The sequence below is a fragment of the Protopterus annectens genome, chromosome 1.part2 (genome assembly GCF_019279795.1).
Source record: "Protopterus annectens isolate FY-2018-M chromosome 1.part2, PAN1.0, whole genome shotgun sequence".
NCBI classification, from domain to species: domain Eukaryota; kingdom Metazoa; phylum Chordata; order Ceratodontiformes; family Protopteridae; genus Protopterus; species Protopterus annectens.
The window spans coordinates 623745827-623772016 of NC_056727.1; the positions used below are offsets into that span (position 1 = coordinate 623745827).

The 26190-nt window shown below is 41.5% G+C and overlaps 1 protein-coding gene across 1 annotated transcript in view; it reads left to right on the forward strand.

Moving 5' to 3' along the window:
* Window positions 1–26190, forward strand: part of FH (fumarate hydratase) — a gene marked incomplete in the record, with an annotated part of 726003 nt that overhangs the window by 257647 nt on the left and 442166 nt on the right. The window contains 1 exon segment of the mRNA XM_044058045.1: window positions 7812–7922. Coding sequence (XP_043913980.1) covers window positions 7812–7922 — 111 coding nt within the window.

Genomic DNA, 26190 nt, shown 5'->3' on the forward strand with positions numbered 1-26190 from the left:
AGGCAGAAAACAAGGACACTCTTCTAAGACATCTGGCGTTTGTAAAAATACTTCTAACTTGTCTAGGGTACACCATAAATGAAAAGAAATCACAACTGGTACCCTCTCAAATAATTACATTCCTGGGTGCAAGCTTGAATACAACTGCCCAGATGATCTACCGTATGCCAGAAAAACAAATTCAATTGATGACTTTCTTCAAACAGGTGGCCACAAACACCCAGCTATCTGCAAGACAAATTCTGCAGGCCTTGGGGTTCATGGCCTCCTGCATCCTAATAATTCCATATGCAAGAATGCATATGAGGAAGCTTCAGTGGTACCTAAAAAGCTTATGGAGTCAACATTGTCACAGCCTGGAAACAATGATTCCTATCATTTCTTGTCGGCAACTAGAGTTCCTATGGTGGGCAGAGGCCTGCCACCAAAACAAGGGACTGTCATTCACTCCACCCCCTGCTGCCCAAACCCTGACTACAGAAGCATCAGATTATGCTTGGGGGGCGTATCTGGCAAGGAGATGCATTCAGGGCCAATGGAGCCCAAATCAAATGCACCTACATATCAACCAGAAAGAAATTCTAGCTGTACAAAATGCTCTGACAGCCTTCAAGGACTATCTTCATCCCGGACAACTACTGATAAAGACAGACAACACCACAGTCATGTGGTACATAAACAAGCAGGGGGGGTACCCATTCCTACCCCCTTTGCAGACTAGCCATGGCATTGTGGAACACGGCCTTGACTTATCAAATACATCTACAAGCTCAATTCCTGCCAAGAAAGCAAAATACTCTAGCAGACACATTACACAGAAATCTTATGGACCCACACAAATGGAAACTGGATCCACAAATCTTTAGCATGTTGACACACAAATGGGGGAGACCAGACATAGATCTTTTTGCCTCACCCCAAAATTATCAGTTGGACAAATTCTGCACAAGAATTCATCACAAAAAAACTTGGAAAGTGGATGCTCTGTCCTTCAGCTGGAAAAACCTATTAGTCTATGCCTTTCCTCCTCTGTCTCTGCTCTCCAAGGTCTTACTAAAAGTCAGACAGGAAAAAACAAAAATGATACTGATTGCTCCAGTCTGGCATTGCAAACACTGGTACCCGCTCCTACGCAATATGTCACACCTTCCTCCATGGTACCTGCCTCTGACACCTTACCTACTGTCTCAGCAGAACTATCAAATTCTGCACACTCCGCTCCAAACTGTGAATCTTGCAACATGGCTAATCAACTAATTTCACCAGTTACATCTCTCAGCAAACCTGTGATGGATGTCATTTTGGAGGCTAGAAGGTCTAGTACTAGAAAATCTTATGCGGACAACTGGGAAAGATTCTGTGCCTGGAACCAAGCACAAGGAATAAGCACAGCAATGCCCAATATTCCTCAAATTCTGCAATATTTAACTGAGATGCTTCACAAGGGCCTATCTTTTTCTTTTATAAAAATCCATGCCTCTGCCATTTCAGCTCATTACACCACAGAGCCTCCCCTCTTTTCTCATCCTCTGCTAAAAGCAGTACTTCAGAGGGGCCAAAATGTTAAGACCTCCCAGGAGAGCACCAGCTCCTGCATGGGACCTCAATTTTGTTTGGGAAAAACTCACTCTACCTCCTTTTGAGCCAGCTGCTACTGCAGATTTAAAATTTCTTTCCTGGAAAACAGCTTTTCTTTTAGCAGTTACTTCAGCTAGACGGATTTCAGAATTACAGGCTCTTATGGCAGTGGCGCCTTTCATTATTTTTCATCCGGACAGGGTGGCTCTCAAGACCAATCCATCTTTCATGCCTAAGGTGGTATCCAGTGTGGCTCTTAATCAGACCATTCATCTGCCAACTTTCTTTCCCAATCCACAAAACAAGGGTGAGCGGATTCTGCATTCATTGGATGTGCACAGACAACTTGGATTCTACTTAAACAGGCCAAAACCTCTAAGAAAATCTGAGCAACTATTGGTGGCTTTTGCTGCAGGGGCAGAGGGAAAACCTATTTCAAATCAAACTATTTCTAAATGGATAAGCCATTGTATTAGTTTCTGCTATGTGCACCATGCTAAATCTGTCCCCAAGGGGATCAGATCTCATTCCACCAGGGCTGCATCTACTTCTGCAGCCTTTCTCAGAGGGGTTCCTACCAGAGACATTCTAGAAGCTGCTACCTGGAGCTCAGTTCATACATTCACCAAACATTACCATTTACCTCTATTCTCTAAATCCAGAGCTGGCTTTGCCGCTGCTGTCCTGCAGGGCCTTATAGCTGCTCCTAATTCTGTACAAATCCATCCTCCCAACCATAGCTTTGGGAATCTACCCATATGTAATGACTGCAACAGTGAAACATGAAGAACATAGTACAGTTTTGTACACTTACCATAAATGTAGATGTTAGAGTGTATTCACTGTTGCAGTCCTGGTTACCCACCCTCCAGCCCCCTGTTTTTTTCTCTTTCTATGCCTCTTCTTTCTTTTAATATGCTTAAAAGCCTTTTTGGTGTATTTGCTTTTGATTGGAGGTATATTGTTTGTGTTCTAAATTATATACATGCATACATATATATATATATATATATATATATATATATATATATATATATTTTGCTCCCCATTTGGGGGGCACCTGACATCTGGGGCAAGCAAAACTGATGAAAATGGCATCGGCTGCATGTTTTATACCCCTGACGACCTGACGTTGTGGAAGAAGGGGCAGCAACCGACGCAGGACCCAAGACTTTGTTAATCAGGCTGACTGAGGGCAACCTGCCAGGAGATTACCCAAATGTAATGACCGCAACAGTGAATACACTCGAACATCTACATTTATGGTAAGTGTACACAACTGTACTTTCTCTTTGTACTACCTTGTGAGATACCCCCATTGACCAGTACTTCAAATTTAGGGTGGCTGTAGATAGCCATCAAAAGGCTGTAGTTCCAGGGCGTAATCCTCATTGCTGTAATACCTCGAACAAAAAAGGCCAACTGACTTGGGCAGAGACTTTGCAGACATCAAAAAGTTGTATGCCTGCCCGTATTTTATACTGAAATGCATTCAAAAGATTAGAGACTGTCTGACATTTGGTGATAGACTGCTGCCCTTGTATGAACTGTCCTTGATTAGTGAAATATGGTAGTATCCCATGTAGTCTGGATGCAGTAATCTCGGCCAAAATTTTAGTATCTGTGTTTAGTGAAACTATTAGTCTATAATTGTACATATGTTTAGTGTTGGCTTTCTCCTTTGGAATTACTGTCATTTTTGTAGACTGCATGGAAGGAAGGGGTATCTCCTGTATTTCCCTAATACTGCTATAAGTTTAGTATGGTTTTCCGTAGCCTTACAGTATACTCTTACTTGTAAAACTCATTAGCGGGTTTGTCTGAACCTGGTGTTTTATCATATTTTTATTAGTTTCTTTATTGTAAAACACAATTCAACACGGTGGTGGTGCTGCAGTAGCGTTGTCGCCTCACAGTAAGACGCTGTCCGGTTTGATTCTCAGCTAGAGCGTCTTCTGCGTGGAGATATGCGCAAATGGGTGTACCTTCGTTGAAGGTTGTGAGTCAGGGATGGTAACTCGGCACGTAAAAATCAACTACCAATCATTAGCGGACCGGAGTTCCACTGTGGCGACACCTAACCGGGAAAAGCCGAAAGACACAAACAATTGTAAAACACAATTCAAGGGTGGTAGTATCTTTATCTGAATAGCCTTGTTGTTCCAAGCTAATCATTTTTCTAGCTCCTGTCTGTATGAACCAATGAGTCTGTCCTCCATTCCTCTTCTTCTGGATGAAGTATTTCATAAAACACGTTGAAAGCATTCCTAATGGATTTTTCCCCATCACTTCCAGTCCTGTATCATCAACTATCTTGGGGATAAGTAAAATAGCCATTTACTCCCCAAACAGCCACCAGTAACTACTTTTTGCCAAAGTCTTAGCTTCCGCTTGTGAAATGGTAATTTGTTGTAATTCACACTTGTGCAGGATCCTTGCTGTAATTCACACTTCGACATGATCTTTATTGAAATTAGTAAAGTTATGTTCAGGCTTGCTGAGTGAGGGATTTTTGCAGAGCTGCTACCATCTTCTCTCTCTCTCTCTCCCCCTCTTTCTTTCTCTCTCTCTCTCTCTTTTGCCAAGTCTATTTTTCCCCTCTTGTGCCATCATCTGTGCTGTAGTGGCAGTTTTAATGGCATCCTACCTAACTTTTGCAGTTGATGCTTTCTCTAGTAAGTTGTGTTTTGTTGCTTGTATAATTACTGATTTTTGCATTCTGTAATCTCTGTTTTATAGTGACCCCCAATGCTATATGTTCTTTGACCTGGTACCCTCTCCTAGATTAAAAGTGACTTTCACAAATGCATAGTCAGAAACATATCTGTTCAAAATTTGTTTATTTAATGTCTGTGGTAGAATCATCCCTGGGCCAAGAAAATAATCTAGTCTGATGATTTATTGGGAATTATTTCTAGAGAAAATGAATATTGTCTGCTTCTAATAAAACATCCCTCAAGTGTCTAGCTAGTCCCTTTCCCAAGTTGTTTTCATACTTTTGTATGAGCTTCTTTCCTCCAAAAGATTTCAAGATTGTCATCCAGAGCCATATTAACATCCCCCTTGTCAAATGAGGGTAATCTGGATTTTGGCAGTTCATATTGCTGAAAGAACTGAAAGGATTTTGGAGAGTATTTGGTACATATGTTTTCCCCAATCTAATCCTGAGACCCTGAATGATACCTTCATCTACCAACATCACTGGTGATTATACATTCTGAATTTGCAAGAAGAGATTTATGGAATAACATGGCTACCCCTTTCTTATACCCACCTAGTTTGTGATCCACATAAAAGAAAGTTTGTGGTTTAACATCCAAGCATCTTTAATTTTCTTTCTTGTAATAGAACCTTTGTCTTTCTTCCTTGTGCAACCTTTGAAAAATGTTTCCTCTTAATAATGTGAAAACATCCCCCTATGTTCCAGGCTGTAACCTAATGTGTTAGAAAATCCTGTGCAGTAGATGCTTCCTCTCAGTACAAAGATATCGTTTATTGGACTAAGTGTAGTTGAAATATTTTCTTGTTTATTTTACTTTATTTCTTTATTAGCAATTTCACTGGTAAGTTTAATTAGAACAGTACAGAAACGAGGTAAGTTAGCAGTTTGAACTGGTAGATCAGATATTATGAGAGAGACCTGAATTATCAGTCAGTACGGTAGATTTATAGAGCATTGGTCTCTGGGACACCAGACCTAAGCCTGAAAAGTGTGCAATTGTGTACTGAATTCTAGATAGTACACTGCTGATGTTAGTTCTTCACATCTGCTTTTTGCCAATATTTGAAGGTGGATCATCTAAGGAAATCTTGTAAGTTTATTTTGAAACAATAATGAAAGTAAGAAATGCAAATTTTTCACTGTTTTATCCGTAATGCAGCTGTTTCTGATGATGTAACACAAATACAGAGAAGGATCAGGAGACTTGAGTAAAACCTGGAACTGTGCATCACCCTGGAGTGAAACAGAGAGGAAACCACTTATTCTAGTGATATTCCATTTGTTGTGCATTTGCTAATGTATTTTGTGGGACTTTTTCTGTCTTCTCTTCAGCCTTTCCATTATGCAGACTCAAGTAGTTGGCTTGTACAGGAGCATAATGGAGTAGTCCTGGAGTAAGCAAAACACAAACTGCCAAAAGGCCGATAAGCTTAAAAAAACCCACAATATTTATTTATTTGTTTGTTTTACATTTGTTAACCACAAAAGTCCGACTGGACATGTCCATTTTCAGCGGAGGCCCGGGGAGAAAAGCTCCAGTTACAAACTTATACAAGGTTATTAAAATTTACAAAAACTTAGAAATACTTACAAAAAACTTACAAAAAATAGCAAACGCTTACACAGATTTACAGATTTTAGCAAAGCTTACAAAGTTGACAAAAAGAACTTAGAAATTCCAAATCTGAAATACGAACATTGTAAAGAGGCATAAGGATAAAAATTACATTATACAAGATGATGTATTGCATAGGTGGATAATGTTGATATTGCCCCTCCAACAAAAGTAAGTACATAATTCCACAGCTACCCAAATTTTACTGATGCTTCCTAGTGCCTCGGCTGTTTGCCTTCCAGGGAACAATCAAATTTCTCAGATAGCATTGATTATATAATAACCTTAATTATCCAATTACACACAGTTTGTTACCACATATTTGCTCACACACATTTATCCCACCATCAAGTGCAACCCGTTTTTTTACACATTGTAATACATTTTAAATATTTTATATTGTAAAACTTCCCCACCATCAGTTAAAAAAATGCATATGCACTTTGAAAATTGAGTTCAATATATTCATAATTTTCACCTATTTAATTGCAATGGGTAAACCAACACAATAAAACTACACAAAAAAAGTAGTCGTGTACTGGGCCCTTTGTGTAATGGGAGAGGTGTCCCCGGCTCTAGTTTTGTGGACTGAGAAGCAGCAGCTTTTGGACATGGCATTGTTTGTGGCTACTTTTGACCATACTCTGACAAACTAATGCTGGTGTGTGCAGTTCATCTTGATAGGGCACAGGATGCAGGATTAACACATTATGTAAACCGAGTAGCCTAAGCAATAATTGAGGAATGCTTTGCTTTGTTACACCAGAAAGTGAAGCAGCAGACGTGCTGGTTTGCTGTACCAAAGAGGTGGTGCTGAATTTTACTTTATAATACATATTTTTAGGAAACTGTTGGATACGAAGGCATTTTGGCAGAAAGTGTACATGCACTTTATCAGTCATTGCTGCCTGAGAACTTCAACTTCCAAAATTGCTTAAGTCAGATAGAGGGAATTGAACACTGGTGGACAAGGTGTCTTATTATAAACATATTGTGGGTCTTTTTAGTCCTTTTTTCATTTTACTAATTTGTAGTGTCTGTGTCAGTCATGATGGTTTTGTTTTGAATTCATGCCCATTATTGGAATCACAGGAGAGCAAAATGAGAAGACCTGAAAAATGTTTGATGGGTGGACTGTGAGGATGGGGCAAGACCCACCCACATACATACATGTATAGATACACACACACACACACACACACACACACACACACACACACACACACACCATAACACATACCCTGTTAAATTATGTAATCAGTTTCAAAGCTGAACCATGGTATGGAGAAAAGGGAGGTTTTGGCAAAACTTGAGTGTTTTCCTTTTTGTGCTGTCTTTTAAGTTTGAAAAGAGAAAACAGTTTTACCAAGTGTCTGTGTGACACTGTATAATTCTTTCACCAGTGCTTTGGAAGAACACATGCTACATTGTAAGCCTTATAACGGGGTGTGTGTGTGTGTGTGTGTGTGTGTGTGTGTGCGTGTGTACTGATTTTAAATGTTATGCAAAGAACATTACATTAAAAAGGGGGGAAAAATGTCATTCTTTTTCTTAATTTATAAGAGCTGGACATGTATAAATATATGAACATAAAGTGTAAATGTTTGAACATAAAGCGTAAAGTAATGTTTGAAGTGTGGATAGATGCAATAATCTATGTACCATTAAAGAAATGAAGAGAAATAGAAAAACTGAATATGTTTGCGCAAATTTACATTTCATCATGGGTGAAACTGAAAAGGATGGATGTTTCTGTTTCATCAGGACACATGAGAATAACTGACAAATTAATCCTAGAGCATAATAGAGGTTTTAGTCTAGCACTGAAGTAGCATACCTCATACTGTGTTTTGTTTGTATATTTGATGATAAAACAAGTCGGTTTTGTCTTCTTAGGTCCAAGTTATCCATGCATTCGGTATCCTGAAGAAAGCAGCTGCTGAGGTAAACAAAGAATATGGCCTGGATCCTAAAGTAGCTGATGCCGTCATAAAAGCATCAGATGAGGTAAGATCAGCCATTGGGTTGTACTCCTAAATCACTTGTAAACTACCAGGAAATTTAGATTGTCATGTAGGTGAAACATTAATACAGCACAGGGTCACTTCAGCTTATGTTAAATGTATTTTCCTTCATTGCGGCCGCAGTGGTGCAGTGGTTAGCATTGCAGCCTCACAGCAAGAGGTTCTCCGGTTTGATTCTCGGCTGGGGTGCCTTCTGTGCAGAGTCTGCCTGTCCTCCCTGTGGTCGTGTGGGTTTTTTCCAGGTGCTCCATGGTTCGTCCCACATCCCAAAGACATGCTGTAGGTGGATTGGACACTCTAAATTGGCCCTAGGCGTGAGTGTGTGCGTGCCTTCTGTGGAAGGTTGGGCGCTGGGCTGGCAACTCGACACCGTAAAACTCCACTGCCAATCATGAATGGACAGGTGATCCGCTGTGGCGACCCCTAACCAGGAAAAGCCGAAAGAAGAAGAAAAGTTGTCATCTACAAGCAACTTGGCAAAGTTATGCTCATCTATTGCTCATATTTTTCTAAAAAATAGATTAGCATTATTTTGTCAACGTATGCAACAACAGTTGTAAACTCATGGGTATATTTAAACTTGGGAAAGGGAGGGGAACGGTGTCATATAATTCTGGAATTCTAAACAGCAGAAATTGGCACTGATGTAGTTGTAGACAGGTCTTTGTGACTATACCTGGTGCATTTTTCACCAAAGGGAATAGTATGTTGCTGTACGTCAATATATGTTCACATACACTAGTTTTCATTGAGTGTTTTCACAGTAATACTCTTCACAAGGGTAACCTAGGATAATTTGGCTAGCAGATATGAAAGATATACCAGCGCAGAGCAATAGAGGTGACTCAGAACTCAGCTGCAGCAGGGGCTTTGTAACAGAGAAGCTACACAAGCAGTAGTGTAGATTGCTGGAGAGCTCTCTTTAAAAAGACTGAGTCATGCATGGCAAATGACACTAGAAATGTCAGATGACTGGAGGGCATAGCTGGAACTGGCCGTCTTTCTAACAGATTTTGGTATGCACTGGACAGGGCCTTCAGTTTCATTTTTTAATGCTTGAAATTTTATATAATGCTTTAGTTTTATTAATTTATTTTTAAAGGCGTTTAATCTCTTTGTAGTACACAGAGTGCACTGATTATGCTCTGAAATTATCAAAAAGATGAGCTTGTTATGAACCTTTGTCCCATTAGAAAAGTGAATAAAAACTTTTTTTTTTTTTGCAACGTGGGCAGTTATGATTGACTCTCATATTGCAGACTACATGCTGCCACCACAGAAGAGTGTCAGAATAATTTTAACAGCTTTACAAGTGGTAACACACTTCATATTACCATTCAAAAACAGAACTGTGGTAAGGTAAAGTTTATTGCAGCTTGTAATATTGCTCGTTGATTAAAGCTGCATTTCAGTTCTGCCCTCCATCTGTGTGTGTTATAACTTTAAGAACTGTAAAACACTTTGTTCTCCTATACATCTGTTTTTCCTCTGTAAGTTGTAGTACGTTGGTGCTGCTAAAGCTCTGCATATTGGAAAGAATTAAGGTTGTCTATGTGATCATAACTATTTGCTAATGTATTTTCAAAATCAGTTCAATACATTGCATTCACCAGTTGAATGTCTTGATTCCATTTTTTGAATACATTAACAAATTGGTTATGATCGACATACCAGACCTAATCTACCGTGTCATATGTCAAGTGCATGGGTTATGCTCTGAAATAGGCAAAAAGATTGTTATTCACCTTTCTGATTTATGAACCTCTTTATAACAAGCTTGTTATAGCAATATTTATACGTCAGAACTTTAGTATCAAGTTTCATGCTGCCGTAGAATTGGATCAGAGAAACCTGAAAGATTTTAAAACTGTAACACACTTCACACTGTCCCACAGGAAAAGAAAGCATGGCAGAGTGAAGTGTCTTGACATCTTTTTTTAAACCTTTGGTTGATGAGAGGTGCGTTTCACTTCTGGCTGCTTTCTTTGTGGCTTTGCTAAATGAGTTAAAGTTTTTAAAGTTTAACACACTTATTAGTGTCCTATATACAATCCTGTATTTTTTCTCTGAATGTTACTTAATCGGTAGCTACAACTCCCGTATATTACAAAGAATTATAATCAAGTCACCACACTCCACTCATAACTCCATTTTGTCACATGGTTTCAAAATGGATTTCAGGATTTACATTGAGAGTGTTTTGGAATCCATTTCTTTAATGCATGCAAACATAGGAACAATACCTGGCAAGTGATTAGGGTGGACCATAAGGTACCTAGCCATGTAGACCTCCATGCAGACACACTGTTATTGGCATACTTTTCTAGTACTTAATAGTGTTCACCTCCCAAAAGTGTGGTCATCACGGTCAGTCCTTTCATAATCTTTAGATGTCTTCGTGTTGCACTGTTGTAGTAATCACCTGTGGGTTATCCCTACTGTTGTAGCCCTCGTCCGGCCCGCATACCAGAGTCGATGTTTTTCTGCGTCTGCTGCTGTCGCTCGCTGGCTGACATCAGGATGTCAGTGCTATAAAGGAAGGCAGCTTACATTATTAAATCAGTCTTTCTTGCTGTGGAGCCCATAACAGAAGCAGTTCACAAGTGTGCCGGTCGGTCACTACCAGAGTTCGAATTACAGCTGAAAACGTCTAAAGCTAAGTACGCTGTTGGGGGTTCTTTTATCTTGCACTAACCGATGTCCGAAAAAGTTTACAATTGTCTCATCTGTGGAAAGCAAATACAACGCCGAGACTTCCATTCTTACTGCGTCACTTATTTAGGCCTAGACCACAACGTCCCCCATTGCCAGTTCTGTGCCCTCTTTAACGCGAGAACCATTCACCGTAGAGCTCTTTTTGTAGCTAGGTACTTTTGTCTTTCGTCTTTGCTTTCCGAAATGGCATACGTCAGCCAACAATCTGTAGACATTCCAAAAAAACGTAATGATAAGAGACAGACCACACAAGGCTAAGCCTTCCGATGACTCGACCGCTAAGTAGGTCATCAGTTCTCCAGAATTAAGTGAGGTGCCTTCGCAGCCACTGATGCCCGATTCGATAACTGCGCAGGCCTCTGCTGAGACCCTTTTGGAGTCAGGTATGCTGCAGAAATTTTCTGCTGCGATGCTGACACCAGCTTCAGAGGAGGTCTTTCTCACTACCGAATTTAGACAAAAAACAATGTTTTTTTCATCCGACTGCCATTTCTCTCAGACCAATGGATACTCTTAGGCCTTGAGACAAGGCCACGCCTAAGAAAATTACCTTTGGCCACCATTTTACCCCTCCTCCACCACTCCAAGTTTGAATGCTTAAAATGGCGGAGGATCTTGTCACCCTTATCAGGGGTAGTCAGGCCGCACCGTCTAAAAGGAAAGAGACCCTTCCTCTGAAATACTGACAGAACAGGAGTCTGATTATTCAGATTTTGTAGAGGAACAACAACCTTTTAATGCTTATGAGGACTCAAATGCAGAGGAATCGATTCCTTCTGCCTCCCCACAAGATCTTTCCTTTGGGGAAACCCTTCACACCCTCAGGGAACATTTCCATGGGGAAACTCAGGACTTCCCTCAGTCTAAGAAAAGACTAAGAGAGTTTCTAGACCTGCCCCAGCACAGACCCTTGGCCAAACCCCCATCTTAGAGGTGGTTGATGATGTCTTCCATGAATCCAACTTAACTCCTGACGCCCTCCTGCCTCCTCCCAGAAAACCTGACCGGTATTACAGAGTACCGGACTCTCACAAATACCTGTACAGAAATCCTGCTGCAGACCCAGAGGTCATTACATAGGGACCAAAAGGAGCTAAGGCTAGTTCTGCAAAGAATCCTACTCCTTCTGACAAGGACTCCAGAGCTCTGGACAGATGAGGTAAAAAAGTATACACCTTTGCAACCTTAGCTATCAGAGCAGTCAACTGTCAGTTCCACATGTTAAAATATCAACAACACACTTTGGAACTACTAAAACAGAAGATTTATACCTTTCCTGACTGTGCTAATTCGAAAGAGCTAGCGGATTTACTGCACTCTACTTCTGAAGTGGCTAAACACTCTTTACACTGTGGATATGATGCCCTAGAAGCCTCAAGCAGGGCAGCAGTGTCAGGATTTGTCATTAGAAGACATGCATGGTTGAAGGAACATCCTCTCCGTGATCATGTCAAATCGAAATTACGTGATGCACCATTGGATAAGGACCGCTTGTTTGGAGAAGCAGCAGAAGAGGTGCTTAAAAAGATGGAAGACAAAGCAAAATCTATGCAAACAGTAAAAGATTTCCTTCAGGTACAACCTCCTAGGTTCAGCAGGAATTTTCCCTCAAAACACTGGTCCTTTCCTGCACCTAGCAGACAGGGGCAAGGTAAGCCCTGCAGGGACAGACCACCCAGATTCCTTATTCCAGGGACAGCAGAGAACCAAACAGTGGACCGCTTCCACTTCAAAGGCAGGGAGTTCTAAGCCATCCCTGTATGCCAAAAACTCTGTGACTCCCTCTCCCCCCTCTGCCCTCTTCACTCATCAAAAACTAGGAGGAAGACTCTTCCTCTGCAAAGAGAAGTGGCTTTCTGTAACAAAGAACCAATGGGTCTTAAAGATTATTTCTCAGGGATACAAATTCTCCTTCAATGAACTCCCAATTCCAAGAGGGTACTTAGACCTACCTCCAAATCAGTGGGCAAGGCATTGAAACAAGTCAAACTCTCATATCCCAAGGGGCAGTAGAACCTGTCCCCTCAGATCAAATGGGCAGAAGCTTTTATTCCAGACTATTCCTTCTTCCCAGAAAAGAGGGCGCTTGGCACCCCATCTTGGATCTATCCATTCTGAACACCTTCCTGGTGGTCCCCAAATTCAGAATGCTAACTTTGCAGCAGCTGCTGCCTATGCTGACAAAAAATGCTTGATTAGTTACCCTAGTGGGACAATGGATTAGTTGATCCAGGGCATTGGAATTTATGAATTCCAAGAATCGTTGGGTAAAGGTGTTGGTACACAAGTAGTTTTCCCAGTTAATGGCAGGGTAGTTGAAATTACCCAGTATTAGGGTATTTGGTTGTATCTTAATATTTTCCAGTATGTTTAGAAAGGTGTAGTGAGAATCTTAGGGCATGGTGGGGGATCTGTAGCAAGCTACAATTTGGATTGCAGTCTTACCAAGTGTTAGTTGCACCTGGAGAATTTCAGACGCATTGTGCTGGGCAGCTAGCCTGGTGGTGTGAATATGGACACTCCTCCACCTTTAGTGTTTTGGTCCTGGTTTCGTGGCTGAAAAGTGTGGTAAGAGTTGGTATTGCAGGGTTGTTCTCTGGAGCCTTGAACCAGGTCTCATGTACTCCACAGATATCGATGTTCTCCATTTTTAGGAGTGCCTCGAGAGAGTGCATTTTGAGGTTTAGACTTCTAGCATTGAGTAGCATTACCTTCAGAATTTGCATGCTTGTACCTGTTACGGTGGTGGTTTTGTCCTTTGAACTTTGCCTAAAAAGGCACTATAGGGGTGGCAAGAACCTTAGCCAGTAACCTGAATCCCAGGGGCGACAGGTGCAGACCATCTCTGGCAAAGCATCGTCGTCTGTTGATCATGTTGTCCCAGGCAGACAGATACTGGATCCCCTTTGAATGACACCAGAAACTTAGCCAATTGTTGAAGTCAGTCATTTTGTCCTTATATTGTGGTATCATTCTGGGCGAAGGCAGGATGCTACTCGGGGCTATGGTCATACCTGCCTGGGCCACATGATCCAAGAGCTCTTCCATGTCTCTTCATGTAGTCCAGGGAGGTACGTCTCAAGTCATTCAGTCCAACATGGACAATGACAGAGTCATATTTGTACTTATTGTGGAGTGACTTGAGTGCATGCGTTATGTGGCGGATCCTGGCACCCGACAGGCAGCTGATTGTAATTTTTTCCTTGTTCAGCCTAATGAGTGGGACATCAGTGTGCCTGACTATAGTCACCCAAGACTAAAGTGCTAGGTACATTGTCTTGCCTTAGGGGCTGTTGCTGGGTGGCACACTGGTGTTGAGCTATGTAACACTTCGGTTGTGATTGGTGTTTGTTTGCATTTCAGCTTCGGAGGACCTTGCTGCTTAGGCAGGTTACAGTTAAGGGCCTCCGTATATGTGAATTTAATGTTGCTATGTGTGGGTGTTGGTGGTGTGGGTTTAAAAGGGCTATGTGTTGCTTGATGCGTAGTGCGGATGTTAACCCTCTCCTCTCGAGTGTCTAGCACAGTCTTGGGTGGAGAGAGCTTTGCTTCCAGTTTGGCTATGAAAGTGCATCTCTCACAGATCTTGCACATCAACCAGAAGGAAATGATGACAGTACAAAAGGCTCTGACATCCTTTAAACCTCATCTCAAGCCAGGGGTTGTGCTTATCAAAACAGACAGCACCACAGTAATGTGGTACATCAACAAACCGGGAGGGACCCAATCTTACCCTCTGTGCAGGCTAGCCATGAACTTCTGGCTGACAGCCTCTTCCATGGGACTACACCTGATAGCACAATACCTACCAGGGATCAACAACACCCTGGCAGACCACTTAAGCAGAAACCTACTGGACCCCCAGAAATGGCAGCTCCACAGAAAAATCTTTTTGTAAATCATTCAGGTGTGGGGAACTCCAGAGGTGGATCTCTTTGCTTCGCATCCCAACCATCAGCTGAAAAAATTCTGTACCAGGGAGTATCACCACTAGTGTGGAAGGTGGATGCCTTGACCTTCCCCTGGAACACCCTTTTTGTGTATGCATTCCCTCCTCCGACTCTTATCCCCAAGGTACTGATCAACATAAGAGAGGAGAGACCAAATGCCATCCTCATTGCTCCAGATTGCCCAGACAACAGTGGTAACCCTTACTGCGTAGCCTGACCTTACAGCCCCCCGGCAGCTTCCCCTGATCTCAGACCTCTTAACTAGGGGGGGGGGGATGCTGCACCCAGCCCTGCAGACTCCCAAACTATCAGCATGGCTAATACTCTAAAGGCAGACAAGGGGTCCCTGTTAAGCAAACCGGTTCTAGACATCATCACAGAGGCCAGAAGGCCCAGCACCAGAAAAATCTTATGCAGGAAAATGAAAAGATTCTGCTCTGGGAGCCAGTCCAGCGGGGGCAATACCTCACAGCCTTCCATATCTCTTATGCTGGACTACCTAGCAGAGCTACTTAATAGTGGCCTCTCCTTCTCCTCTATTAAAATCCATGCCTCAGCCATTTCAGCTCATTTTTATACAGAACAGCCCCTGTTTTCCTATCCTTTGATTAAACAGTTCCTCATAGGGGCTTCTAATATTAGACCTCCCAGAAGGCCACCCACTCCAGCCTGGGACCTGAATTATGTTTTGGAAAAAACTAACTTTACCACCATTCGAACCTCGAACCTGCTGATGTAGCAGAACTAAGGTACCTCTCCTTGAAGACTGCTTTTCTCGTAGCTATCACCTCAGCCAGAAGGGTTTCAGAGCTACAGGTGCTGATGGCCATTGAGCCCTTCATTATCTTCCATGCAGACAAGGGTCTCCCTGAGGACCAATCCCTCCTTTATGGCTAAGGTGGTATCTGATGCAACTCTCAGCCAAGGCCATACATCTACCCACCTTCTTTTCTAACCCTCAAAACAAGGGGGAAAGAATTCTGCACTCACTAGACGTGCACAGACAGCTCAGATACTATCTGGACCGTACTAAACCCTTCAGGAAAACAGACCAGCTTCTTGTCAGCTTTGCCCCAGGGGCAGAAGGGAAACCCATTTCCAAACAGGCAATTTCCAAATGGATATTTCACTGTATCCATTTCTGCTACAGTTTGCATGGGAACCCCCCTCCCCAGGTCTGTTCGAACCCATTCCACGAGGGCAGCCTCCACTTCCACAGCATTTATCTAAGGAGTTCTCACCAAGGATATCCTGGAAGCTGCCACCTGGACTTACCAAGCATTACCACCTACCTCTGTTTTCTAAGGCTAGGGCAGGGTTTGTCTCTCTAGTTCAGCAGGGCATGCCGACCCACTCCTAGGTCTCCTACTAAGCCTACCACCCCTTTCCTCAGCTTTGGGAATCCTCCCACAGGGATGACTGCAACAGTGAAACATGAAAAACATAGTAGAGTTGTGTACACTTACTTAAATGTAGATGTTAGTGTATTCACTGTTGCAGTCCTGGTTTCCCACACTTCTTCCCCCTTATATCTTCTTTGTTTAGAGAGTCATATGTTTCTAACGGTGGCTTTTAGCCACCAGAACCACTTCACCATATTTACTTGGGCCTCTGACTGGTTAGGTCAAGAAAAACTGATGTAATGACATTGGCTGCCTTCCTTTATGTCACTGATGTCCTGATGTTAGCCAGCGAGTGACAGCAGCCGATGCAGAAAAACATAGACTCTGGTATTCGGGCCGGCCGAGGGCTACCACAGTAGGTATAACCCATAGGTGATGACTGCAACAGTGAATGCACTTGAACTTCTACATTTATGTAAGTGTACACAGCTGTACTTTTTCCATCATATCCCATTTTTTTAACTTGACATTTTAATCATATAGATTTATGACCGAGTAGTCCAGACTTTTCATGTGGAGATTCCTTCTCATATAGCAAGAATTTTTAATTTTCCATTTGTTTATTTTGTAATTTTTCTAATGCTTCCACCCCCACCAATGGTTTGAGGATGCTATTTTTTTAAATGTACCACACGAAATAGAGTTTGCAAATGTACATGTCACATTATCGCTTCTCTCCTAGCCTCATAAGAAATTGTAATGTTTTCTTGTGGTTTTCCCTTTTCTTTTTACAATGTGCATCTTAATCATCATCTGGCTTGGAAACATTTTTTTTGAGTAGAATTATTTAAAATAACATTGAAACATAGAAAGAAAGAAGGGTTTCCAGAGTTACCGGGTAGACTCACTAAGGGACCCAAAGTCTGTCTAGCAGTTATAATTGTATGCAAGCCCTATAAAGCAAGCCATTGCTGGTGCATTTAAGATCGTTTTATGATGTTGGTGACTGGCATGGCAGCAATTTCCTGTCGTACATGAGAGAAACCATGCTAGTAGTGTTTTCCACATGGACAAATGACTGTATTGAGTATAAAGGACAAAGTCTGACAATTTAACAGTGCCCTCTAATTAAACTTGCACATTGTTTTTAAGTTGCAGCTGAAATGCGTAAGGAAATGTCTAAACTTCAGAAGTGAGATAACTTGGCCATTTCAAGGATGTGGGTCATACAGCAATAAGGTTCATACGCCTTGAAGGTGGAGAAAAAGTGTGCATCCTTGCTAACATATTTCTTGTCACTAGATGGCATCAAAAGACCAACACTACAGTAACCTACAGACTTGTGTGTAGCGATAACTCTGGAAAAAATAAAAATAGTTTTTGCTTTGTCTGTAGTTATTAAACTGTGATAGACTGTTTATCTAGGATTATTATACTCTGGTAGTGTCTTTCCCTCTGCCTGAGCTCGCGCAAAACATGAAATCATTACATTGGATTTTTAGTTTCAATTTAAATATATGAAACCTGCTGGATGACAAAAGTATTCTAAAAACAAATTGTATTTGGAATGATAACAGCCATCTTTAGTCATTACCAGGTATATTGTTTAAAATACAAGTATCATAATTGACCCCCTAACAGGTACATTATTTACTTGCAGATTAAATGAATGTCATATTGCCACAGTGCATATGGTTCTCAGTATGCCTGTACTATCAAGTTAATGGAAAAGCCACTGGATATTATGGGCCTTAGAAAATGTAGGAAGTTGATAAATGTTTACATATTTTTGTATGGTTTAACACAAGAATAGTACAGATTAGATTATTACTTTTGAGTCCTACATTTTCTTCTCCCACATTGAAGCCCTGATTTACAAGTCATATTCCTGTCTGGAGCTGTTTCACACTCTTCAGCAACAGAGCAGTCTGCCTTGATAGTTGTCTCATGCTGTCAAGTTATTCCATAAAAAAAGTTAATTTAATCTATGAAAAAATTCAGCAACTGTTTATATATTGCCACAGTATTGTCGATAATTGAAAATATGTTGACCCTCTACCCGATTTTTATTGGAAAACATTTTAAGTTCATAACCCCAAACTTCAACAAAAACCAACAGATATAACAAACAGAACAGTGTACACAAACTCTAAGAGATCAGTAATTCAGTTGTCATAACCTTGGATACTGTATGCATACATGTCTTGTAGAGTACAATGTACCTTGTTTACTCTGTGAAGAAATATAGGCAGAAGATGCATTTAGATCTAAGTATGTAGTTGAGTGGGTCACATCAGTTTAATTGAACTAAGTGAAAGTTCAAAAACACATTGCAGAACTCTGCTGCAGATGACAGACTTTCTCTTTAGGTGAAATACTATTTAATTTCAAGTATTCATCTCCCCATCTCACATTCCTAGAGAGATGTGATGTCCTTCTATTTCACTGTTGCAATATTCATAACATTAAGGATCCCCTGCCTTGGGCAGCCTAATGTCTGGCCAGTATACCAAAGCCTTGGGTTACTTGGGTTACTTTAAGGTACGCTGTACGTCACATGCATGCTCTTTGCATAGCTTAGGGCATAAAGGTGATGTCCAGACGTACCATCCTCAGAACTTCTTTGCCACCAGTCCGAATACCATCTCTTGGTTGTCGGTCTGAACGACTACATTCCGTTGCTGGTTTCACCGAGCCATTGCAGAAAAGTGCCCCGTTGGGGTTCCTTTTTACTCGTCTTTTCTTTTTGTTGCTTGTGGGGTTTCATGTCATCCAAGAAGGGTAAATGCCATTGTGGGAGACAGAGTCCCCATAAAGGCCACCACAGACCCTGTCTGATTTGCCTTGGAGCCCTTGCACAACCCTACGTCCTGCTCCATCTGTCAGGCTTTTGTACCTAAAACTTTGAATAGTAGACTTTCTTCCTTGGTGCGTCTTGAGAACCAACGTCTTAAACGTCTCACGAAAGATATGATGGAGGGAACTTTCTGCCCTGAAGAACAGCCATCAGGAAAGAAGGCCAGGAACCCTAGACAGTAATCAGGTTCCTCTGGACGTCTCTCCCAAGGTGAGTGAATGCCTGGAGGGTCACCTGGCTTTGTTGTCTGATTCTTGTGCCGCAAACGGGTAGGAGGCCAGCGGGGATCTGTCTTTAAGCATGTCCAAGGAGTGTTTGCATATATCCGTTTTGGGTGTTCAGGGGAAACCATGGTTCATAATTTCTGAGGGGCCTAGGGCTGTTCCTCAGATTTTAGTCAGAGAAGAGGTCCATGCTACCATTATTGAATGCCATCCTGGGTCACAGTCTTCCTTGTTTTATAAGGCAGATGTCCCATTGAAGAAAAAACAAAAAACTAAATATATTTCTCCTGCTAAGGATCCACAGAGTGAGTGGCAGGTCTTCACTCAGGATTTGTTTGGTGCTTTGGTGATATTGAAACCTTCTCAATGAGTTTCTGTTCCAGCTGACCCTTGGTCTTTTATTCCCCATAAAGACCCAGGGAACAGGATTCCTCTAAGGAGGAGTTGGATTCGGATGAGTAATCCCTTGCTTACTCTTCTCAGATTCTTTCTCCTTTGGACTGTGGATCAGAGGAAGATGAATCTACCAGCCCTAATACTCCCTTTTGAAGAGATATTTTGGGGGACACAATCTCCAGGATGATGGAGTTCTTTTAAATGGGATTGTGCTCAGATCTGAAATTCGTAAGAAGTACTAAAAGTTGTTGCGGATGGAATCTCTTAAACCTTCTGCTGTTCCTCCTGTTTTGGCTGCTTTGTTGGTTGCATTTTCCAGTGCTTCTAAAGTCCCAGATTCTCAGTCCCCTGCTGCCAAGAAACTGGATAGGTTCTATAGGGTGCATGAGGACTGTAATTTTTGTACAATTGTCCTGCTGCTGACCTCTCTGTGGTGTCTGTAGCCTCTGACAAGCCCTTGCAATTGCTTTCTTCACCCAAATTACTGCCCTCTGATAAAGATAGTAGACCCACGGAAAGGCTAGGTAAGAAGGTTTGCATGTTGTTACCTTAGCTTTTAGGGCTGTTAATTATCAGATCCATATGTCCAGGTATGTGTTGGCTCTCCTATCCCAGGCTTGTCAGGTTATATATGATCTTCCAGGCTCTGAGGGTAAAACCTCTGCTCTTTCCCTGTTAGGGACATTCTCCCAGGTGGCTTGGCATTCCATCTAGTGTAGTTGTGATGCAGCAGATGCTTCTTCTAGGGCTGCTGCTTTTGTACTTAAAACTTTGCACAGTAGACTTTCTTCTTTGGTGCTGTATCTTGAGACTCAGCGTCTTAAACTTCTCGCGAAAGATACAATGAAGGGAACTTCCTGCCCTGAGGGACAGCAATCAGAGAAGAAGAAGACCAAGAAGCCTAGGTCGGAATCTTCCACTGTTTAGCCTCCTCTGGATGTCTCTCTTGAGGTGAGTGAATGCCCAGAGGTTCGCTCGGCTTTCAGATTCCTCTGCTATGATCCTGTTGGAAGCCAGTGGGGGTCTGGCTTTAAGCACATCTGAGGAGGGTTTGCATATGTGCATTTTGGATGTTCAGGGTTAACCACAGTTGATCATTTCTGAGGGGCCTAGGGCTCTTCCTCAGATTTTAGTCAGAGAAGTCGTCCATGCTACCATTATTGAAGGAGATATTCTTGGCTTCGGCTTCAACCTTTGCTGGATGATATCAAAGCTATGGATACCCCTTTTGATGATAAACACTTTTTTTTGAGGCTGCTGCTGATTTAAGTTCCTTCAGGAAAATGGCAAGTCTTTACAGGAACTCAAATGTGTTTGTTTCTCCTGTTCCTAAATTTCAAAAAACTATCCCAATAAGTCAGCCTTTGTTTGTAGGTACTCTCGCCCTCCTCCTAAGGGCAAAAACGGTGGCATGTGGGCTCCTCCTGCTAAGGCTTCTCAGACTTCAGTACCTCAGAAGTCTTCCTTTCCAGATAAACCAGGTGTTGTCTGACTATCCTATTCTTCCCAGCAATTTTCCTTTTTCTCTTTGCCTGTCTTTCTCTTCTTGTTTTGCTGCAGATTGTTCAGGATTCCTGGGTTCTGTCCATTATTCGCCAGGGATATTTCATGGTTTGGAAATCCCTTCCCCGTTTTATGGGTATTCCTCAGCCCCCTCGGGAACAGCTCTCCTTTTTTCCAGAGGTGCTTCGTCCCGACTCAGGCTACTATTCGACTCAGGCTACTATTCAAAAGGTACATGTATCCCAAAGAGAGGGAGTTTATTCCAGGATGGTTCTAGCAATTCTTGACCTCTCTCATCTAAACACTTTCCTGAAGGTGCTCAGTTTTTGAGTCTTGTCCCTTCAGACTTTGTTCCCAGTTTTGCTTTTCCAGGCTTATTTGGTGTCTCTGGATCTCAAGGATGCTTATCTCCATATTCCTATCTGTCCCCTTTTCAGGAAGTTTTTACATTTCTCTGTTGCTTCCTGGCATTTTCAGTTCTCTGCTTTGCCCTTTGGCCTTTCTACTGCCCCAAAGATATTCACCAAATGCCTTGCTCCTGTGATTGCTTTTTGCAGGACTCAGGGGATCCAAGTATTTCCTTACTTGGATGACCTCTTTCAAAAGGCATCCAATCCAGAGATCCTGCTGCAAAATCTCCACTTTGCTATTTCTCTTCAACAGAGCCTGGGGTTTACAATAAACTTCAAAAAGTCTTCTCTGATTCCTTCTCAGGACCATGTTTTTTTCTGGGTTGCAGGATTCAGACAGTCCCTTTGCTGGCATCCCTGTCTCCTCCCAAGGCCTTGACCCTCACTTCCTTCTGTCAAGCTCTTCTTCCTCTGGCTTCTATTAAAGCCAGGGAGTTTCAGAGCTCTGGATTTCATGGCATCCACCATCCCTATGCTCCCTCTGGCCAAACTTCACATGAGGAACTTTCAGTGGTTCCTGAAGTCAGTTTGGCTTCAAGTTCCTCATCCCCTAGAATTTGTAGTTCCTTTTCTACTTTGTCTCAAGAAGGAACTCCAATGGTGGATCCAGCAGTTGTCCCTAAATCCAGGGCTGCCTTTATATCCCCCTCTTCCATCTCAGGAGCTGTTCACAGATGCTTCAGACATGGGATGGGAAGCAGCTTTTGGGTCTTTAAAGGGTCAGGGGGTGTGGTCTCCTAAGGAGCACATCACTGTCGGAAAGGAAAGCCTTTCTGCTGGCTCTTCAGGCTTTTCTCCTCGTGACATCTCAAGGTGTTTACAGACAACACCACAGTGATGTGGTATGTAAACAAATGGGGGAACAAGATTTTATCCTATCTTTGCCAATTAGCACTATTGGTATGGGATCTGGCTGTCCTGTACCAAATGACACTTCAGGCAGTTTACATTCCCTCAGGTCAAAACATTGTGGCAGACACTTTGAGCAGGTTCTTAACTCAATCACATGAATGGATGCTTCACAGGGATGTGTTTCTAGACATTGTCCATCAGTGGGGTACTCCTCAAATAGACCTCTTCATCTCCCCTCTGAACCGACAACTTCCACTGTTTTGTGCCAGAGTCTTGGGTACTCTGATGTGGAAGGTGGATGCCCTCTCTTTTTCTTGGAAGGGGATGTTTCTTTATACTTTTCCTCCCCTTCCCCATTCCAAAAGTTAGCTTCAAAATTCAACAGGACTGTGCCAAAATCTTCTTTATAAAAACTCTTTATTTGATTTTAATAAGTTCAGCAACATTTAAAACAGTGCGTAATAAGATAAAACGGTAACTATTTACAAAAGTCCATAACAAGAATATTTATATGCTCAAAACCATTAATACTTTTACAGTAAATCTGTGAACTTTTGCCAGGATATATACTGATGAGTTATGTTTAAAATTCTCATTTTTATAATTGACAACTCATTTTTATAGACAGACTTAGCTAGGCATACAAATTTAGCAAATGCAATTCAGTTTTACATTTCCAGTTTTTAGTTATAACTTTTCTTGCAATGGCAGGTATGGCCCAAAGAAGAGGTGTTTGAGAAATAGGTATAACTGCTGGAACTCTGGCATTAAATAGCATTACAGAATCGGTACCTGAAAAGCCGAAAGATACAACAACAACAGAATCGGTAATAATGCAATTGTCTGACCATAATGCCTGAGAGAAGTTTATAGAATCATTCCAAAAGGACGTCACCAACTTGCATTTTATCATCATGTGTAACCAGTCGGCATCAGGAACATCACTACACTACCAACATTTCATTTTTTTTGTTTTATATATTATTGCAATTTTATGAGGTGTTAGAGTCTCTGTAGAAATTTCCATGTATATATTTTCCAGTAAAGTGAGAACATTCACTTTTCTGCAGATTTTAAGAACACCATTTTATTTAGTTTTAAAAATGTGCCGTCATTATTTTTTGTTGAGAAGATACAAATTGTCATATCAGGTTAACAAATTCAATTCTTATAATTTTCTATATAATTGATGAATATGACTTTCTCTTGGATGATTTTATTTTGTTTTATTTATTTATTTTCCATTTTTTTTACTGGGTTAGTCTGACTGGACACATGGTGACTGTTTTCAGTGGAGGCCCAGGGAGAAAAGCTCCAGATGCATAGTAAAAAAAAAAAAAAAAATTATAAAAAAAATAATAAAAAATTATATAAAGATAGCTATTTTGTACAAAGAGCATATAATATATAAAAAGAATAAAATCAGAGTTTTACAAGTGATGCAGCATATAGTGGTTAGAATATTGAGAAACAATTAAACAAGATATTGTACAACAAATATACAATTGCTTGAACATAAAAAATAAGTTTCCATAGCCAAACAGGGTCAGCTCTTGGATGATTCACTGTTTAACATTATATATAACATTAGAGAATATATCTAAGATTTTTTGGAACAGATTTAGTTTGAAGATCTAGTGGACACAATCTTGTTGGTGACTCCTTTTTGGCCGAGACAGCATCGGTTCCCTCATCTGTATTTAGCCAAGGACAATCATCACAAGTTACCTCACAGGGTGAACCTACTCACACAAGACCAGGGATCTCTCATCCATCCCCACTTGTCCACTCCAACTGACATTGTGGGTGATAGGATTTTGATTCCCCATAGTCACCTTTTTTTCTGAAGATGTGTTTAGGGTCCTGCAGGAGGCCAGGAAACCCAATACTAGAAAACCCTACTTATCCAAATGGAAGAGGTTTTCTGTTTGGTGTCTCTCACTTAACCTGGATCCACTTTCTGTGGATGTTCCTTTGATTCTCTCTTATTTGTGTGAATTGCTCAGTGCTGGGTTGGCTTATTCTTCTGTTAAGGCCCACTTATCAGCTGTCTCTGCTTGTCTGCCTTTATCTCCTCCTTTAGCTTCTACATTTGAAGCTAAACATTTCCTTAAAGGCATGCTTCATATTAGGCCTCCCATGAAGCCTGTTCCTCCTCTCTGGGATCTTAATTTTATTTTTGAGAAGTTGACTCCAGCTGCTTTTGAGCCTGTGGCTTTAGCTTCCTTGCAGCATTGCTCTTGGAAGACTGTTCTTTTGTTAGCATTTATTTCTGCCAGAGTGGTATCTGAGCTTTAAGCCCTTATGACTTGTCCTTTTTTGGTGTTTCATAAGGGCAGTGTCTCTTGCGTACTAATCCTTCTTTTACGCCCAAGGTGGTGAATGAGTTGTCCCTTAATCCATCTGTTCATTTGCCCACTTTTCCCTTCTCCACAATCTGCCAGTGAGAAGGTGCTGCACACACTGGATGTGCATAGACCACTCCGATTTTATTTGGATAAGACTAAGACTATTAGGAAATCTGATCAGCTGTTTGTTTCCTTTTATCCCAGGATATTGAGATTAGGTCTATCCAAGCAGATTGTTTCTTGGATCTCAAAAGCAATTTCGTTTTGTCATTTTTATCTTTTTCATGGTAAGAGTCTTCCTTATTCTAAGGCTCATTCTACTAGAGCTATGTCTTCTCTGGTGCTTTTTTCAAGGGTTTGGATACTAACACTATTCTTGAGGCAGCTACCTGGACGTATGTGCATACTTTTACCAAGCACTACAAGATGGATGGAATTTCTAGAGCTAGAGCTGACTTTGCTAGGGCCATCCTTCATGGCTTCCTAGAGAGCTCTGCTGGTCCTTCCTCCTTCTAACTTTCTTCCTGAGCTTTGGGCAGTCTCCCTGATGTTATGAATACTGCAACAGTGAATTGGAAGGACACAGTACAGTTGTGTAAAATCTTACCGTAATGGTAGATGTCCTTCTCTTCATTGTTGCAGTATTCACTCCCTCCCTCCTCCCCCTGGTCCATTTGTCTTGTGGATGTACCGGTTACCTCATGGTTTCTTGATTTTCCTTGGACTAGCATTACTACTGGGGCTTTCAGTTTTGAGGATGGTATGTCCGGATGTCACCTTTTATGCCCTATGCTGAATGTGTGACGTATGGTGTACCTTAAAGGAACCTAAGGCTTTGGTATACTAGCCGAATGTTGGGCTACCCTAGGCAGGGGATCCCTAATGTTATGAATACTGCAACAGTGAAGAGAAGGATGTCTACCGTCATGGTAAAAGTTAACACAACTGTACTTTATCTGTGTAGCCAGGTTGTCTGTGTTCAATAAATCTGGTTATTTTAAAAACTGAAATAACGTAAAAGCCCGAGGAACTACAGAGAGTTGTGTAATCCATAGTCTTATTTAAGGGTGTTACCTGTATTGTGAAAGGAGGAATTAAATGGGATAGTGTAAGGTCACCATTCAGATAGGAGACTACATGTAGCTTTCACCTACAGCAGTATGTCCAGTTTTTATGCAGCAGTGTTCATTCTCCATCTTGCAACCAGAGCAACTATATCATTTGGTAAAGCCATTCTCTTTGGTAAGTGTAATGATTTTGCAAACATTAGAGGAAAAAGAGGGCAATCTTCTTTATCACGGATGAACCATGCAACCTGACATCTGACATATCTCAAGACGTGGTGTAGTCTCTTTAAAGCCTTAAAGATGTATGTGGATTTGAGCTAATTTTGTAAGCATTCTGGAAGAGAGCAGGTAAACCAGCTCTCGGCTCATTAGGTACTAGTGTTCAGTATTTTGCCACAGACATTGTCAATGTGAGCAGGCATTTTTTTCAGTTATATCCAGTGAATTACAACAGTAAAAATACCTGTGTTATATAGACCCTGTTCAGGGATACCTAAACCTGTGTAGAAGGTCAGGCTGTGCATGACTTGGGTCGATAGTGTTCCACCCTCTCCTTTCCTGTATAAAATGTTTGGTAATGTTAGTG